Genomic DNA, 19,402 nt, shown 5'->3' with positions numbered 1-19,402 from the left:
GAGAAGTGGGAGGTGGGTGGGAGTTGGCGGGTGAGACACCCTGGTGCCCCTGGGACAGGCCCGACCTGCCCAGCCGCTGACCCTGGTCTGTGCCCAACTCTTTGCAGACAACCGCTGCATGGACAGAAGGTTCCTCCCGGCCAGGTCCAAGCAGCTGATAGCTCTGGCCAGCTTCCCGGGGGCCGGCAACACGTGGGCCCGCCACCTCATCGAGCTGGCCACCGGCTTCTACACCGGCAGCTACTACTTTGACGGGTCCCTGTACAATAAAGGTGAGGAGACCCAGTGGGGAGGCCCTCTGGGCTCGGCCAGGTCCCCACGAGGAGCGTCGGCAGTGCCCCTCCCGAGTGCCAGCTGTGTGCCAGGCACCTCTGGAGGTTCAGAGCACCACAGATGCTCTCCTGGCCCCTGTGCCTGGTGTGTGGTCTGGTCTAACCCTGCACAGCAAACCTGGGTTGGGAGAGAGGAAATAACATGCCCAAAGCCACACAGTCCACCAGGGGTTACGCCCTATCCTTTCCTGATTCCAAAGCCCACGTCCTTGTTACTCTATCACACGGGCAAAAAATCCCTAGGCGTCTTACTGGGGAAGTGAGTTTCTTTTAGCTGTGTGACCTTGGGCAAGTAACTGTACCTCTCTGATCCTGCATGACCCCGCACAAATAAGAGGTCCGATACTTACCTCATGAGTTGTCAAAGGCAATAAGTCGGTACTTGCAACATGCGCAGCAATAGTAAATGGACCATGAGTATTATGGTCTGGGTGGCAAGCACAGCTTGGGGCTGATGGGGAAATATCCCTGAGCCTTAGCTGGGGAGATCTCCGGGTGCATGTCTTTTCCAGGGAGAGAAGCAGAGGGGAGGCAGAGACTGCGGAGGTTGGAGTCGCAGGGCAGGAGGCCGGGGCCTGCCCTGGAACCGCGGCTCAGTCGCAGTCGTTGGCCTCTGGTGGACTTCAGCTGTCGTTGGCTAAGTGCCTGTTATGTACCAGGCTCCGTGATGAATGCTCCCGTCAGGATTTGAACTCGGGCCCTGTGCTCCTACACCCAGGCTGCCCTGTCTTTTGGGAGGTTTCTGGGAGGAGCCCAGGCAAATTCTGGAGCATGGCCAGAGGGGAGAGGCTCAGAGGATCCCGCGGCTCAGCCACAACCTGACCCTCCCTCAGGATCGCTGAGGCCAAGGACCCACGGTGGCTTAATCTCCTGCGCCCTTTCCCGCGGCCCCTGCTTCAGGGGGAAGTGACAAGGGAGATCATCTTCTCTCTCAGAAACAAAGTGACCGTCTCGTGGATCTGCCCGTGGAAAGTTCCGGGGTGCACCGCGGTCTATGTGCCCAGGGCTCGCGATCCCACAGCCCCCCAACCTCAGGGAGAGGGAACGGAACCCCTGGGCAGAGTCAGAGCCTCCAGCTTTCCACGGAAAGTTCCACCCGAGGCTTCTCAGCAGTGAGATTTGGGGCAAGAGTCTCGACCTCTCAGAGTCTTAACTTCCTCATCTGGAAGATGGGGCGGTCAGTACTGGACCCAGATTTCCCAAAAGTGAACCCACAGGCCTGTGAGCTAAGAGGTGTGAGGCTTGGTACAGAATCGACATTGTCTTGGAAATGACCAGTGACAGGTCATCTCTGACGACCTGGGAATCAGGCTGACCCCAGTCCGCCCGTCAGGATCTTGGGAGCGTCCAGGGCTCGGTATGTTTTGGTCTCTCCCCAGCCCTAGACTGACCCCAGACTCCCAATTTTAATATTCTAGAATCGCAGGAAGAGCGACTCGTGGGGCGAGGTGTCTACTAAAATCGTAACTTTTAAAAAATAAAAAAGACTAAAAGGAAATATAAACCCTCCCTGTCAACGCGTCCACCTGGAGCTGGGTCTTTTTGTTTGTTTGGTACCAGGGATTGAACTCAGGGCCACTGGACCCCTGAGCCCCACCCCCAGCCCTATTTTGTACTTTATGTAGAGACAGAGTCTCCCTGAGTGGCTTGGGGCCTCGCTGTTGCTGAGGCTGGCCTTGAACTCAAGATCCTCCTGCCTCAGCCTCCAGAGTCGCTAGGATGTCAGGCCTCTTTATCAGACGTCTCAGTCCCCCTGAGAAAGGCCCATGGTGGCTGGTCGCAGTCAGCTGAGGTGTTGAATGACCTGCCCGTTCACTGGGGGCTTCCCGGGGAGCTCATGGCTGGCAGTTGGGTGCAGGCAGCGAAGAACCTGGCCCCCCAATAGTATCAGTTCGTATGGACACCCCCGAGTCCCCTCCATCACCGTACTGAACAGAGTCCTCACAACCCCTGAGGCGGGAAGGAGGCGGGAGGAGCCGGGGAGGACAACCCGCCCTCTTGTCCCCGTGGGCTGCAAGCAGTGGCCCCTCTCTGACATGAGCCTCCAGGTGGAAGGAGCCCTTTGCAGCCTGAAATGCACCAGAGACTTGCACATCCATCCTGGGACAGTGGCCCTGCCACCCCCACCCTGGGCTGCTCCACCTGCTCTCAAGCTGCGGGGAAAACCACCTTGCAAAGTCTCTGGCAGGCTGAGGTCCTCCTGGACCCCCGGCCCCTCTGTCTCCATGACTCTTGTGACCGCCGTATCCTCGGCACTGCTCGCCATACTGGGCAGCTTGGCCGCGCACCAGGCCTGCCCCGCGGTCTCAGCACCACGGAGGGGGCCGTTTTTCTAACTCACCCTCGTGTGTGGGCACAGAAGACGGACAGGACTTTCTCCAGAGGAGAGAGTGTCCCACGCAGAGATGCAGGGACGGGGCAGCGGGATTGTCCAGTGAACACGGCTGGCTGGCGTTGTGCGCTGGAGGGTGTGGGGCTGGGGGATACGGGGTGGCAGGAAGGTAAGCCAGGACTATGTAGCACAAAGCATCTAGAACGTTCTCCAGGAGCCAAGGCATGGTCCAGAGGGACACGGGGACAGGACATACTGACAGTGGTACATCTGAGACACCCTTCACAGAGTCTTGGAGGGGCAAGATCATCTAGGCATAGATCACGCCAAAGAGGGGACATGGGGGGCTGTGGAGGAGGTCACAGAGTAGCACTGAGGGGACGAGGCTCATGCGTCCCACCTGGTGCCTGGTGGGTGGACCTGGGTGGTTCTGTGCCATCGGTTGGCCCCCAGCAGCTCCTGGCCAGACAGCAAACCCCTTAGGGTTCTTCCCCTGCTGGTAACTTGCTGGGCGCCTAGGGGTGCCCCCACCTCTTGAGCCCCCATCTCCTCCTCTGCGTGGGGTCCCCAAGGTCTGACAGGCCGCCTGGTGTCTTCCGCCTTCCTCCGAGTTTCTGTGGTCTTCTGTCCCCTCGCCTTGACTGAGGGTCCACTCCACCAAGAGCCTGGTGAGTTGCCAGGGACCCTGGCCCACGCCTGTCATCCCAGCATCTCAGGAGGCTGAGGCAGGAGGATCCTGAGTTCAAGGCCAGCCTCAGCAAAAGCAAGGCCCTAAGCAACTCAGGGAGACCCTGTCTCTAAATAAAATACAGAATAGGGCTGGGGGTGGGGCTCAGTGGCCGAGCGTCCCTGAGTTCAATCCCTGGTTCCAAAAAAAGAGGCTGGTGAGGGTTGGAGAGAGCAAAGGAATGAACGGATGAGGAGCCCTCCCCTCCCCAGGATCCAAATGTCTTTCCCTGCCTCTGTCTCCATCCACCCATCCTCCCGCCACCTCTTTCTAGATCTTCCTCTCTCTTGGGGTCTCTTGAGGGTCTGGCCCTGTCCTGTGCGGATCCCCGCCCACGCTCCCTCGGGCTCCCTCTGTGTCTGTCCCCTTCTCTGTTTCTAGGTCCTTATTCTATATTTCTGTGCCTGCTTCTCTTCCTCCCTGTCTCCCTCCCTGCGTCTCTCCAGATACCACTTTCAGCCCCTGTCCCTCTGCCTCCTGAGGCAGCCTTCTGGGAACCCTGTCCCAGCATGCGAGTCCCATGATGCTCCCCAAGAAGCCAATATTTTGGTGACTCTTAAAAAGTTGCATGACCTCAACGCGCCCCATTTATGAATGGAGGGCGGGGCCTTCTATCACGGGGCGAGGAGGGCGCCCCCTGGTGGTGCAGTGCGCAACTCCGCTCCGCCCCGGGGCTTGCATGGAATTCCCCTGAACGGCCCAGACAGTCACCTTAGGGGACACTCAGGCCACCACCTGTTGCTCCTCAGACCAGCACATCCGGAGCTTCTCAACATCTCCCTTCTAGACTCTTCTCCCTCTGGCAGACAATCTGCTAAACGGAATCCCCGGCCTCACTGCATTTCTGGTGCTTGCCTACAGAACGACTAACTTGCTGAGGCCACCAAGCTGGGCTCCGGGGATCTGTCCCCGTGCAGAGGTTCCTTGTCTGCATTGGCTCGTAATCTCCATAAGCACTGCCCGAAGCTGACCCCACATGGATGAAGAGAAATACCACTCAGGCCCCAGAGCCTGGGCTTGGGGGACCCTTACCCATGATCCCCGACGTCATTCCCCTCTTACCTGTTGGGGCTCCGTTCCCCACGCCCGGGTCTTTGCATCGCTCAGCAGGAAGTGGGTGTCCGTGAAAAGGAAGTCACAGGGGACAACAGTCCACCAGTGGGATGCAGGATATGAAGCCCCACCTCTCTCTAGCCCCCACCCCTCCTCCCTCTCGCACCCTGGAGGGGACACTGCTTCCCATCAGCCTCCGAGGTGGTAGTTAATGGTCCCTCGTGGGCACAGGCCAGCGCTCACCTGCGAGGCTGGTTGGATCCCCGCGGCTTGGCGGAGCCAGTCCCTCATCAGGAAAGCTCATTCCATTCCTGGCTCCTCTACCCAGTGGCCCTGTCGGGGCAGCCACACCTCTCTGTCTCCAGGATCAGGACCGCACAGATCATTGAAAACCTTTGTGGATGAGCAGAGGGGGGGGAACATACAGTCCAAGGCCCGGTGAGGCAGGGGACTTCTCGGCCCACGAGTTCTCCCTGGGTCTTGTTCTATCCCTCTTTCCTTTTTGCTTAAATCCTTTTAAGGGATGGTCTCGTACTCATCTCCTCATCACAATCCCTACACCCTCTCTGGCTTCCCTTTGGCCCTCTCTGCTCCCTCGAAGTCCCTGCCGTGACACTCACCACAGGACCTTTGCACCTCCTGTTCCACTCTCTGACCCTCCTCTCGTGGGCTAGTAAATGTCTCTTCATCCTTCAATTCTGAGCTTAAGCACCTCTCCACCAGGCGGCCTTTCCAGACTCCCACTTGAGGAGGTCCTGATTTTGTCTGGACTGACAGGTCCAGGCTGCAGGTTGGGCCATGTCTCCAATGTGTGTCCCACTGTCTGTGACCTCTGCTGTTCTCTACTCCCGTCACGGAACAGAGGAGCACGGGCTCTTGATCAGGAATGTGTGCTGCATCTTGAGACTTTGGTGGGGATCCACTTCTGCCTGGTCCCACGGCCAAGGCGACGGGTGGCTTGTAGAACTAACTGTGGCCCCGCCTGTCGTTGCCTGAATAATGCGATCCTCAAAAACTAAGCTCCATGGATTTTTTTTTTTTTTTCTTTTTGAAAATGGTTGTTTTTTATGCGCGGCTGCTATGGCCGAGCCGGCACACAGTAGGCGCTCCAGAATTGCAGGAGCGGATGGCTGCGCCAAGGGATGGAGGGCCGAGATGCGCGGGGAGCGCAGAGGCGGGTGGGGGGCTCGGCCCGGCTCGGGCCCCAACCTCTGGCCTCCGCCCAGGGTTCAAGGGCGAGCGCGACCACTGGCGCAGCGGGAGGACCATCTGCATCAAGACGCACGAGAGCGGCCAGAAGGAGATCGAGGCCTTCGACGCCGCCATCCTGCTCATCCGCAACCCCTACAAGGCGCTCATGGCCGAGTTCAACCGCAAGTACGGAGGCCACATCGGCTTTGCGGCCCACGCGCACTGGAAGGGCAAAGGTGAGGCCGGGCGCCAGCGGGGCCGGGAGGGGCCGGGGTCTGGGACGGGGCGGGTGGTCTCCTGGGCACGGACCCCAGAAGGACGTTCCTAAGAGCCCAGTGTCCTGTTGCTGTCCCCGATTGCACAGAGCCGAGCTGCTCTGCCGCCCACCGACCACCACACCCCCATCACGGGCCTCCACCAGCGGGGCACAGTGGGACAGGGCCAGCCTCTGCAGCCGGCCTCCGGGGCGGAAGTCCCCCAGCGCTACCCGTTCCTGGAGAGCTCCTTGACTACCCCAAACTCAGGCTGCACCTCTGCAAAGGGGCCATTAAATCATGGTACTGGGCCTGGCGCCCTGGCTCACACCTGTCATCCCAGTACCTCGGAGGCTGAGGCAGGAGGATGGTGAGTTCAAAGCCAGCCTCAGCAAAATCGAGGTGCTAAGCAACTCAGGGAGACCCTGTCTCTAAGTAAAATACAAAATAGGGCTGGGGATGGGGCTCAGGTCATGAGCTCTTAAGAGCCCAGGTTCTCACAGCATCATTTCATGAATTCTCCCAACAATCCCATGTTGGGAGGCTCAGAGAGGTTAAGTGACTCTCCTCAGGTCACACAGCTGGGAAGCAAGTGCTGACCCCCAAGATGATCTACTAGTAGATGACAGGGCTGTGTGGCTGTGTGGCTGAACATCTCAGCACAGAGAGCCGCCCAGCCCAGACAGTGGCCTGAGATTGGAAGTCAGACCCAGCTGCTGCCCATCTTGAGTGTCTCCAACACTCCGGGTCTTAAACTCCAAACTGAGTGTGATGACCCTGTCACCATTGTCACTGCTACTGAGAGTCGACCTCCTTCGACCCCTACAACAATGATCCCCCATTTCCTAGCTGAGGTAACCCAAGTTCAGAGAGGGCAAGGGGCTTCCCAGAGGGAGAGGGAGTGGGGGCGTCCCGGTTGGTGATTCAGAGTCACAGTGAGACCAGATGATCAGGTTCTGGAGCCCCTCTGGGCTCAGGTCTTCGGGCCCTGCCCTTCGATAATGGACCACAGATGGTCCTCAGCTTACGATGGCTTGACTTACGATGGCCCGAGGTCCGAGGGCTCGAGTCTGTCTTTCTGTTTCCTTAGAGGACTCAGTGGATCATGCGAGACGGTCAACACTGCGTTCTAGGGCAGGCTTCACGTAGATGGCGTTGCCCGGCTGCAGGCTGAGCTGGCAGGTCTGGTGGGTCAGGGGACCACGTGTGTTTCCCTGCAACATTTCCAATCTAGAATGGCTTGACTGGGAGCACCGGTCAGTGAGCCGTTGGTGGCTGTGAGCCACCTGGCCCAGAGCCACTGACACCCACAGGTTCTCTGTGACTGTGAGCTGATGGGAACTGGCCCCTGGTCCAGCCTCCAGGAACCAGGCAGCGGCCAGCCAGCCCCTCCCTGCAGAGCAGAGCAGAGCAGAGCAGAGCAAGCAGTCGGCAGCTCCCTCCTCCACGTGGTCTCCATGCAAAGCCTTGGCCCTGCCTGACCAGCTGTGCCCTGAGTCCCCAGCTCCCCCCTTCCCGGGGCTGGCGTGTCCCTCTCCCAGCCCCACTCCCCCTGTCGGTGAGGGCTAGGAGCTGGACAGTGGTGACATGTGTTCACTCGTCCCCAGGAGAAAAGAGGCCTCTGAATTACTTAACTGCCTGACCGTTGGGAGTGAACCCTGGCCCCGGGGCGACTGAGATGTCTGTGGGTGCACGAGGCAGTAGTGAGCCCCAGGGGACGGCCCCTGCTTACCAGAGCCGGGGCAGATGGGGGAGATCACAGAAGCCCTGGTGGGCAGCCTGGGCTGCCCGGGGGAACCCCCAGAGGAACTGGGAGGATCCCAGGGCCCAGGCTGCAGCCCTGAGCGTCACCGTGCAGCAGAGACATCAGCCTCTTTGAAAGCTTCTCAGTTCCTTCCGAAGAGCAGGGCCGACAACCCTGGGTTCTCTGTTTACTAACAGGGAGACCGAGGCCGGTCCCTGGGACACAGTGTCAGGACTGACCCCAGAGGGCAGCTCTGTGGCTCAGACCGCCCTCACTCCCAGGCCACCCGAGGGGCCTAACCCGAGAAGCCCAAGGGCCCTGAGCATTTGCTGTCTCACCTAAACCCTCCAGGAACCCAGGAAGGGACAAGGGCTGCTGTCATCACCCAGGTGAGCCACGTCACCTGGCTAAAGCCCCAGACTGAACCGAATTCAAACCAGGCCTGGCCCACCAGGCTCCCCTCCCCTCAGGGACGCGGCTGGCCTCCTGGTGCATCCAGAGGTCCTCCTCTCCCGGTTACCCGCCCACCCACCTTAGCTTCAGATAAGTCCCTAATTCCCAGAAGCCTCCGCCCCTCTCTTTCCTCATTGAAAACAGCTGGGACCTTTAAATCACTGCGAAGGAAGGAATCGCGACAGGCTGAACCTAGAGGCCGTGGGTGGACAGGGGTCCGCCACACTCATCTCCCATCGGCCTAGGGTCCCACATCAGTCGGGGAAGAGGCTTCTCCCAACATCCCCTCCCAGACCTGACCCCAATCTTCAAGCAGAGAGCCCCCCAAAGCGCAGTGCTCCCAGGCCCCACCCTGCGGATTCCTCTTCTGCCCTGGGATCCAGAGTTTGAGACCCTTGCTCTTGAGTCTGGGCAGCAGCCACAGCTTGGCCAGGGAGCTCCTTAGATATGCAAATTCTCAGGCTCCGCCCAACTGCTTCTGGATCTGAAACTCTGGGAGTGGGCCCCGCCCCCTGCAGTTGGCCCCGCCCCTACAGATGGCCCCGCCCCTGCAGTTGTGGGCCCCGCCCTCTGGGAGAACTCAGGCCTAGCCACCTCTCCTCCTCAAAGTGCGGCCGCGGACCAGCAGCAACTACACCACCCAGGAGAAACACCCAGGAGAGTTACCGACTAGTCTCAGGCAGGCCCCAGCCTCGTCTTAGGGGATCCGAATCTGCATTTTAACAAGATTCCCAAGTGCTTTGAGCTCAGTTGGAAGTTTGAGAATTGCTGCTTTAGGATGCGCTCGGTGTGGGAGGGGAGGGCCCCCCTTAAAAGCAGAGGCCACCCAGCTGTTGTGTAGGCCCATTCCCCCCTTACCTTTGCCCCCCTCCCAATTATGGCTGGATTGAGGCTCCTACGCCCCCCTTTGGTTCCACAACGTTAATTTTACAACCTCCCTGGAGCGAGTCCAAAGTAAAATTTTATGTGATATGATTACACAAGGTGAATAGTCCTGGATCTGCTTAATGAAACAGAGACTGTGTTTAATGATTCCGGGGGGAACTAGGTAGAGGCAGCCATCCGTCAGGGCTGGTTCCTCGGTGGACAGTAAGATGGCCAGGCGCACCTGGGCGGGGTTCTGGTGGAACCGGCAGTCGGGATGGGGCCGGGTGGCTCAGTGTGCCTTTGTTACCGGATTTGCAGGCGGTGATCGATGACCAGGAATCCTGAGTTAATTGACGATTTAGGGTTTTAATTTTCTTCTTTTTCCCAGTGACTTCACTTGGGAGCTTGGCCACAGGTCGGGGTGCAGAGGACAGTGTGTGGCAGAAACAGCTTGGCTATCTCCTGAGCTTTGGGAGGGAGGCTCAGACCCACATGGCGGGGCCTTGGGGGTGTCTCATGAGATGCTGGGGGGACCAGCATCAGCTCAGATGACCAGCACTTAGGGAGCATCTCCTGAGCCCCAGATGTTGTGCCGGGACCTTTGCAGACCTTACTCCACCCAATCTGCACAAGGGCTGTAGGAGGCGGGCCTTATCTGGACTGCTGATTTGCAGATGGGTAAACTGAGCCTCAAGGGAGATCTAATAATATCCTCAAGGTCACCCGGCTCAGGTGGGGAGGAACTGCGTGTGGAGCCCCCGCCACCGATCACAAAGTCACCTATGAATAGACCCCGTGTCCTAGGTGACAGGCTGAAGCTGAAGGGCCCAGAGGGTGGAGCAGAAGACAGTTGCACAAAAAAAGAAAGGCCACAGCCCATCACACTAGGGCCTCTTCCAGGATTGGTGCGGAAGCTGGGGCCAGGTGCAGCCTGGGGCTGACGTGGGTTTGAATCCTGCCTTGGATTCCAATCGCCTCATGTCTCTGAGCATCCTTTGTCCTGGGTCTCAGGTGGGGCTAGCCATTCCTACTCTGCAGGCCGCTAGAGAGACAGGGTGAGACTGGGCATAGTGCCCCGCGTAGCCCCTGACGCCCCCCAGAGGCTCCCGCAACGTCCATTCCCAGCTTACACCTGGGACAGAGGAGCCTGGTTTCCCCCAGAAGTTTGCAATCAGCAAGAACAGAATGTCCTCTCTGTCCCACCTGCATCCAAGGCCTGGGCAGCCGGGCTGCCTGAGGGACCCGCCACCATGCAGACCAGCCCCTCCTTTTTCTCCAGGGCCACCCTCAACCCCACCCCCACCCCTCGGCATCTCTCAGGGTGGTCAGAAGTGACAGAGTCTAGAAGTGTGGGTGTGAGAGGTGCTGGGTGGCACACCTCCAGTGACCGGTGACCATAGCAGCTGTCCTGAATCACCAGGGGTGCTTGGAGGTGACTCAGGAGTGGGGAGATTCTGGAGAAGCAAAGCAGACCCTGCCACTGCTGGATCCTCCTTAATCACCAGCTACATCTGGCCTTAACCCATTGTAACAGTACGGGCCCAATTAGCCAGAGACATTGTAAATAATTTATTTTAAGAATAAAAACTATCCAGTCACCACCATAAATATTTCTCAAGCAGCCGTGGGACCCCAGGAGGGGATGGGGGTGCAGGAGTCTTCCACAAACTCCGATGTGTTCTGCAAAGGAAAAGGAGCCCTTTATCACGTTGTGAGGGCGGTTTGCGGATTTCAATTTAGTTCAGCAGCCATTCACGGAGCTCCTGCTGAGTCCCAGGCCCGGGAGGTATCTAGGGTGAGGTGCCTGGGAAAGAGCAGGGGCTGGAATCAGGCAGGCTTGATCTGGATGGTGCTTCTTGGCTGTGTGACCTTGAGCAAGTCGCTTCACCTCTCTGAGCCTCAGTCTCCTCCCTGGTGGTGAGTGAACAGGAGTCCTGATTTCAGAGTAGTTGTTAGGGTTAAATGAGACAATGGGTGGCCATCACCCCGCAGGAGATTTGGATTTAGTTGAAGAACTAATAGTAAATGTCCTCACACACACTCCCCCAGGGAGGTGCTGGGTGGCACTGAGCCCACAGCAAGCAGCAGTGTCAGTTTGGACCTTCAGAGCCCTGCCCTGTGGGTTTCCAGCTGGGCTCAGAGTGGAGGCGGAAGGTCCTTTTCTCTGTTCCCAGCATCCTCCTCTCACCTGAGAAGAGAACAGGGTAGCAGTCACAGCTGGTTCGAGTCTTCATGCCCACAACTGCATAAGCTTCCTGCTTCCTCTGTACAACAGCCCCATTATCACCCTCCGAGTAGGGGCTCGGGCCACCTGGGACACGTCAGCCGCCGCTGTTAAAAGCCCAGACCTTGAAGCCAGATTGCCTGAGCTCAGACCTGGCTCTGCTGGTTATTGGCTGAGTGACCCTGAGCAAACTACTTAACCTCTCTGTGCCTCAGTTTCCTCTCCTTTTGAGTGAAAATGATGATGTCCAACCCCATAAGGTTGGCAGGATTACGTGGAGTTAATAGCTATATTAGCATAGCTATGAAAATACAATTATAGCCAGGCATGGTGGAGCACGCCTGCCATCCCAGCAACTCCAGAGGCTGAGGCAGGAGGATCGCCAGTTCAAAGCCATCCTCAGCAACTTAGAGAGGTACTAAGCAACTCAGTCTCAAAATAAAATGCAAAATAGAGTTGGGGACGTGGCTCAGCGGCTGAGTGCCCCTGGGTTCAATCCCCTGTATCCCCCCCAAAATATATGTATATATGATTATAGGTATACGCCATAATACATAATTGACATGTTAATATAAGTTCTAGATAATTTATTAATGCATTTGATTCTATATTATAAATATATTATTTATGTGTGATACACGGTTATTTACATATTACATATATTACATGTATTTATATATGTAGTATAGTTCTATAAAATTTAATGAGATATAGATATGCATGTATATGTATAAAGTATGCATATATTACAGATATTGTATATTAATCTTGTATAATTATGTAGTGTACACAATTTACGTATTTCCTATATTCACATATGTAGTGTAATGCGCATTTTCTGTCATCTATGATTGTGTATTTCTGTGTCCCGTGTCTCTTACGTTATCTTTCTATGCCGTAGATACCTAGGGCTGTGCCTGGCCCGTGGTGACACCAAGTGGTGCCACCTTCCTCCGCGAGGAGGGCCGAGGCGGGGGCGGGGCCAGCGCGGTCAAAGGCCGCTCGGCCCCGGGTCCTGCCTGACCGCCGGCTCCTCCTCTCCTCAGAGTGGCCGGAGTTCGTGCGCAACTACGCCCCCTGGTGGGCCACCCACACGCTGGACTGGCTCAAGTTCGGCAAGAAGGTGCTGGTGGTGCACTTCGAGGACCTGAAGCAGGACCTGTTCGTGCAGCTGGGCCGCATGGTGCGCCTGCTGGGCGTGGCGGTGCGGGAGGACCGGCTGCTGTGCGTGGAGAGCCAGAAGGACGGCAACTTCAAGCGCTCGGGGCTGCGCAAGCTCGAGTTCGACCCCTACACGGCCGACATGCAGCGCAGCATCTCGGCCTACATCAAGATGGTGGACGCGGCGCTCAAGGGCCGCAACCTCACGGGCGTCCCCGACGACTACTACCCGAGGTGATGCGGCGCGGGAGGGCGGCGGCCTGGCCACGCCCACTGACCTGGCCTCTGCGGTTGGGGACCGCCCCGGGGCGGCCGCCGCTTGCCCTCAGCGAGCCTCCTGCATGACAGAGGAGGCTCGAGGGAGCGGACTGTCCAGGTCCCCGCGCCCTCCGCACCCGCCCCTTCCCCCTTGGAGATGCGGGCTACCTGGCTTGGGGAGCTCTGGTCAGCGTCTTGTGTCCCCCGTGCCCCTGCGCCCACCACTCCGGGTTGCACTGGTGGGCTGCAGGGTTCACCGCGGTCGTGGAGATGAGCCGAGTGTCCTCCCCCAGTGCCCGCTGTTTGGGACCTGGCCGGATGGCTCACGGGGCAGAGCCTGGCTTTCTCCAGGAAGCGCTCGCTGTGACATGGCTCAGGTCACCTCCTGTTCGGGAGGAAGACAGCTGGCCGCGTCCCGGAGGCCTTAGAGGTCTGGGGTCTGGGTGGGTGGGGGAGCCCGTGCTCACGGCAGAGTGGGCTTCCCAGGCAGGGTCACTGGCGTCCCGAGCGCACCCCAGGCAGGTCACACTGTGGCCGGTCCCCCACCAGGGCTGGTGTCGCGCCTCCTCTCCTCCCTCCCTGCCCAGCCCCCTGTCCAGGAGGTGAACGCCGAGTCCCGGATCCCATTCCCAGGCTCCCCAGGCACCCGACCGAAGACCCAGTGACCCAAGGTGGGGGGTCTCACACCTTGATCTTACACTGCCCTTGTGACCCCTACCAGTGGGTCCCGTGCTATCCAGGTGAGAGCCCCAGGGGGCTCCAGATCAGAAGGAACCGGCCTGGAAGAGACGCCCCTCCTTCCCAGGCACCGGCCTCCCCTTGACCACAGCCCAGTAGGACCCGCGTCCCGGGGTCCTCCGAGGAAGGGTCAGAATGGCCCATCATCTCCACGCTCCGCTGCTCTCTTGACCACGAGACACCAAACCAAAGGATTTCTGAGGACCTGAGTCACCGATCATTCATTGACCCCAGATCCCCTCCTGCCCCCCGGGGTGGGACCCTTCGGCTTTACATCCTGTCCACAGGACCCTCCCACGACGTCCATGCAAAAGCCATAGGTCACTGCCTCTGGCCATCCTGTCCAGGGCGGCCCCCCTGAGCCGCCCCTCTGAAGTCGAAGCTGGTTCCAAACAGCAAAGGGGCCTGGGGAAGGCAAGTGAAAAGAGATATATTTTTTTAAGAGGTCTATGACGAATTCATTCCGCCCCCTGGACCCCGGCCACGCAGAGAGAGGGCACAGGAGTCCATCTGGGCCACCCCAGGGCCCGGCCAGGGGGCTCTGAATGTACTGCGTACCGAGTGTCTTTCCCCCGGGTGAATTTCTAGTGTTCTTTCACAAAGCAGCAGCGGACTTGGCCTCCACTCCCACTGGGAGGGCAGCTGTCTCTGGGAGATTCGGTCCAAGACCTGGACCAGCTCTTTGCCGGTGGTCACCTTGGACCATCCGCTTCTGTCTGAAGATTCCTCAGGTCAACACTATCATTAAATGAGAGTTTTGTTGATAATTCTACCACGTGGCAGAGTGTTGTGTTCATAGACGGGATGTTTCCTTGGTGTGTGTGTGTGTGTGTGACAGAGACAGACAGGTAGACGCAGTGACAGAATATCTGGGGCAAGGGTTGGTGTCTAATCCTGAGGTCACTGAGATAGGGCGGGGAAGACAGGGCTCCGGGGACTGGGCGTGAGGTTGCTCAGAGCTGAGGGCAGCGTCCCTCTCCTCGGGGCTTGGTCCTGGCTCCTGGACACCATTCTGTGCTCTGATCTGTGCCCCAGGCTACCCTTGGACCCTGTTGTCACACCTGACCTGGTCACAGACAGAACCCAATCGAACACCCCTGGACCTGGCTCACAGCTAAACCCTGCTCACAGACTGAGCCCTGATCCTGGGCACATGCTGATCCATGATCTGGGTCTCCTACTGATCCCTTGTCCACACTCCACACGGAGTCGGACCCTGACCCTGCTCATTGGCCTCACTCCCACCTGGGTCAGTCTGCCCAGAACCAGGGCTGACAGTGTCTCCTGACTGAGCCCTGATCTCTATCACCTGAGCTCCGACTCTGGCCTCAACCTGAGCCCTGGTCCTGGCCCTGGAGGAGTCCTGACCTTGGTCACTCTGAGATCTGGCCTGATCTCAGACCAAGCGTTGGCTCTGGTCCCAGCTTGATCCCAGAACCCGTGTGCGGCCAATTCCCCTCCCACCCTCTACTCAGCCTGTTCCTCCCAGCCAGAAACCAGGGACGCCACGGAGCATCCAGCTGTCCTGGATTCTCCCCGGGGACCTCACCAATCCTGTGCCACATCCCGCTCCCCCCCCTTCATGGTGAATGACCGGAAGGTGGGAGGAGCTGGGGGCCAGGGGCGGGGTGAGATGGACAGGTTGGCGCCCTGCTCTGTCCAGTGTCTGCCTTTGCCACCCCCTCGGCAGCCCCCGGCATAGATCTTTATGACCAGCCTGGGAAGGACCTTGGTCCTGATTCTAGGGGTCACACAGGCAGACCCCCATCCCTGCAGAGCTTCCACTTAACCAGGTCCCGAGCAGATACGTGTATGGGGCCAGACAGCTTCGGGAAGATGCTCCTGGACAGAGAAGGGGAGGATGTGGGCTGCTCTTCACCGACCCTGAGCTGCCCAGAGAGGAGATCAACTCTCTTTTCTGGGGACAGGGAGGCTCCTGCGGTCATGGCCTGAGCACAGAGCTCAGCTGCTGGCCTCTCCCTCAAGGGCCTCAAAGCCCATCCCGTTTGCAGAAAGTGACAGTCCCCCTGTGTCCATGGAGGAAGAAAAGCTGCAGATCCCAGTGGTCCCCAGTGCAGGGACGCCCAGGCCCCGCAACGGCTGAGTGCTGCCATCTACTCCAGATTCTCTAGGAGCCCTGGAGGTCACCGTGAATGTCTCTAGGGGACATGTGGGAGGGGAGAGAGGATAGAGATGCTGGGGACAGGTCCTGTGCGGACCCCTCCTCCTTCTGGGGCCTGGCTCCGCTCCCGCTCCCCTCCTCTGGTTCCTTCTCCACCCCCCTTCTTTGCCCTCCTCCTCCTCCCGCTCTCTCTCTGGCTCTTTGCTCTCCCGCCCTCCCGTCGCCCATCCCCGGGTCTCCTCTCCATCTCTGTCTCTACGCCCTGCCTCTGGATCCTGGGCTCTCCCCCACCCCTGCCGTCCTCATCCTGGGGAGCGGGGGCGACTCGGCGGGATGCAGATGCAGTGAGACAAATGGTACCCAGGCTGGTAACCAAGGAAGTGGTTTCCTTAGCAACAGAATCTGCAGGCACAGGCTGCACTGCCCGGTCCCTTCACTACCACAGGGAGGGAGGAAGAGCCCGCGAGATGTGGGGGGGAGGGGGCAGGAAGACAAAAGAGTCAAGAGGACCCCGAGGTCCTGGGCCAGGCAGTTTGGGGGGCGTGTCTTTGTCTGAGATGGAGATCACAGGGCAGGGAGTGGGCCAAGGCGGGGAAGATGTCCCTCTGGTTATAGCCCCTGCTCCCAAGAGCTCATCCCGCAGGCAGGGGAGGGCTGGAAAGTAGGGGACAGACACAAAAGCCCTCCTTCACGTCTCCCTTAGAAATTGACCCCAAAATTGGGGGGTGGCGGGGGACCAAGCACAGCCCCGAGGGCGGCCAGAGGCTTGGGGAAGTTGAGCGATCTGAGACACAAAAGTTGGTGGCAATACCTGGATTGCATCCTGGGAGAATCCAGAGACTGTTCAGAAGGTGAAAGAGGCAGAAGAGAATATGGAGAGAGAGAGAGAGAGAGAGAGAGAGAGAGAGAGAGAGAGAGAGGTGTAAATCATTGATCTGGCAGTTTTTCCCACCAGGAAAACAAAAATATGTTCCATTTTAGAGAAATGAGAAGGAGGAGGAAGGAAGCCACGGTGCCCTACTGTAGGAGAGCTCTTGCTGCTATAAATAACTGTCCCCAAAGAAAACATCTGTCAAGACGCATTCCCTTCCGGAGAGAAGAATCATGTCCCCCATCCGTGTTGTGTTGGTATTTAAATGACTCAGGGGGGTGCGCAGGGGACGGGGAGGATGGGGACATGCAGGGCGGAAAGTTGATGGATGCTACACGGAAGCCTTTCTCCCAAAAGCAGTTCAAGGTGCCGGCGACGAGGGCTGTGAATCCAGATGATGATGACATCCATCCTCGCGGAAGCAACATGTTTATTTACCCCCGTTTGCAGGTTTACCAACTCCCCCCAAGTTGACAGTCTGCAATCTGCCAGCGCACAGGGGCGACCCAGGGAGAGGAGGACCCCAAGGAGGACGGTGGGGGGGGGGAATGATCAAACACTGATGCCCTCACCCCACCCCCAGCCCCGCGGCCTCAAATCCAACTTCAGAAGGCGGCCATGGCTCCGAGCAGGGCTCTCTCCCAGGGCCCGTTAAGTGAATGAGCATCGTGCAACGGAATGTGCTGCCGCAAAAATGACTTCTGTGCATCCTGGAAGAATCATTTGCCCAGCAACGAGGGAGAAGGAACAGGCAGAGCAAGTCACCCTGGGCCGTGACCAGAGCTTCATGGGTTCTAAAGTGGGACCGAGAGGGAGGAGGGGAAATTCTCCTTCGAGACACGAGTTAGGAACCCAAGCCATCGTCACCGTTCCCTGGGCTTCTAGAAATTGCCACATCGTGGCTTATTTAGAAATTCTGAGTCTGTTTTTCCAAAAGATGGGGCTCAGGTAGACAGCTGTATTTTCCAGAGCGTTCCAGGTCCCAAAACCACTACCATACAAGAGTGAGCCCGTAGATAACCACCAGCCCCAGCTAAGCCACCGTCACCACAGGACAAAGGATGGCTGTCATCCCTCACCCCTCTTCAGGCATTACGACCAGCACATTCCGCCAACCAGCACACAGTAGGTGCCATATCTGGCATATAGTAGGTACTAAGGAAACGCCTGCTGGTTTTCTAAAGAAGCAAATCAAGGAATAGGAAAAGCTACTGAGAGAAGGGTCCCAGTCACCTGCCGCCACAGGCCTGAGCCAGTCCCCAAGCTGCCTTGAGGTCCATTTCCAGCATTATACAGCTGTTTCTTATTCTCTCGCCCCTGCTTGGAGTCCCCGAGCCAGGGGTGCGGTACAGCTCACAAATCCTGGTCCTCAAGAGTCACTTGAGCACATCTCCTCCCAAATTCTTAAGCAGCGATGTCCCATGAGTAGCTCAAGGTCTATCCGAGAGGCTCACGCCAGCTCACGCCACGACCCATAGCACCCCGGGAAGCCCCTGCCTGGCTACAGCTTGACCTCCCTAAAACTCAGTTCAGCTCTTCCTCGTCTCCACAGCCTCCCTGACCACAGAGACAGGTTCTGCTTCTCCTGTAACCACAGGGGAGTGAGAAGCCGTGATTACAGTGATGATCACAGCTAATAGTTATTAGATACTAAGCATGTGCTAGGACCATGTAGAATATCACCAAATTACCGCCGGAACCCCGGGAGACAAGAGACTCTTATTCTCCCCATTTTGCACCTGAGAAACCAAGGCTCAGAGAGGCAAAGCAATTTCCCCCGAGATCACACAGCAGTGGAGAGGATGGAACTGGACTTTGAACCCAGGCAGTCTGGTTTCAGAGTCTGCGTTTTAACTCCTGTGCTACATCCTGGGGGATAAAATGAGTTCAGAGCCAAGAAAGGAAGGAGAGGGTCTGGCAAGACACTGGGAAGGGGTGCTGCCCGGGAAGCACCTAGCAAGGAGATTGCTACAGGGCTGGGGATAGGGCACCACCAAAACAGAAATAGAATCTCAAATAGAGTTTGAGATTTTGCACCGCAGAGCTCTTTAGCAACGCCTGAAGATATTTGGGGTTTTCACTCCTGGAGGTGGAGGGGTGTTGCTGGCATGGGGCGGGGTTAGAAGCACAAGAAGTTGGGGGGGGCTGAGATGGGGCCTCAAGTGGGAGCCGCAGGCCAGACTCTCGCTGGGAGGTTGGTTTACAGGTTCCCATGACGACGGCCAAGCAATGATCTTGGACTCCGCAGCTCAGTGTTCTCTACAAATCCTTTCCTCTCGGCATCAACCGCCACCGCACCCCGACGTCTGCCCCCCAGAGATGAAGGGTGGAGTCTCCCCGGGAAATACCGCCCAGGAAGGAAGCGCGGCCCCCACCCTTTCATCCGGACAATGGAAGGGAAAGACTTGGGTAGAGGCAGGAAAAAAGGGGAAAAATCCAACCACCAGGAAGAGAAGGGGTGTTCCCAGACCAGCTTCGAGACCTAAGGAAAAGCCAGGATTGCCTCCCCAGAAAAAACGTGTACATGCACACAACGTGTGTCTACAGCTTCAAGGAGCCTTTAGATCCCTTGGGGCCTAAATCAGAAAGTTAGAAATCTAAATTGGTGGTTCTCAAATTAGAGCAATGAGGAAACCCTATCGATCAAAACCAAATGATCGCCGTGCGGGGTGGCCCACATCTGTCATCCCAGCCGCTGGGGAGACTGAGGCAGGAGGATCGAGAGTTCAAAGCCAGCCTCAGCAACAGCGAGGCCCTAAGCAGCTCAGTGAGGCCCTGTCTCTAAATAAAATACCAAATAGGGCTGGGGAAGGGGCTCCGTGGCTGAGTGCCCCCGAGTTCAATCCCTGGTGCCAAACCAAACAAAAAACTCAAAGGTGAAACTCTGATCTGGAACTCAGTGGCTCTTGACCAGAGGTGGCTTTGTGGTCCGGAGGGTACTTAGCACATGAACTTTCCACCAGGCAGGGGACAAACCTGTCACAGAAACACCTTGACAAAGCCAGACACCCCACATGGACACATCCAGGCTGACACCTTGGTACAAAGGCCTCCTGGTCATCATTTTGCTGTATT

At 57.8% G+C, this 19,402-nt stretch overlaps 1 protein-coding gene across 1 annotated transcript in view; it reads left to right on the top strand.

The window, feature by feature from the left end:
* The window catches only part of Wscd2 (WSC domain containing 2), an 82,154-nt gene extending 69,407 nt beyond the window's left edge, over nt 1–12,747 (top strand). The window contains exons 7-9 of the mRNA XM_077105244.1: nt 108–272; nt 5,671–5,871; nt 12,224–12,747. Of these exons, the coding sequence (XP_076961359.1) occupies nt 108–272; nt 5,671–5,871; nt 12,224–12,576 (719 nt within the window). The 3' untranslated portion in view covers nt 12,577–12,747. The remainder of the gene's footprint in view (nt 1–107; nt 273–5,670; nt 5,872–12,223) is intronic.
* Nucleotides 12,748–19,402: the final 6,655 nt, after the last annotated feature.

The sequence above is a fragment of the Callospermophilus lateralis genome, chromosome 1 (assembly GCF_048772815.1).
Source record: "Callospermophilus lateralis isolate mCalLat2 chromosome 1, mCalLat2.hap1, whole genome shotgun sequence".
Taxonomy (NCBI): domain Eukaryota; kingdom Metazoa; phylum Chordata; class Mammalia; order Rodentia; family Sciuridae; genus Callospermophilus; species Callospermophilus lateralis.
Note: the sequence above shows the minus strand (reverse complement) of the source record. Positions and strands in the feature narration are given on the sequence as shown.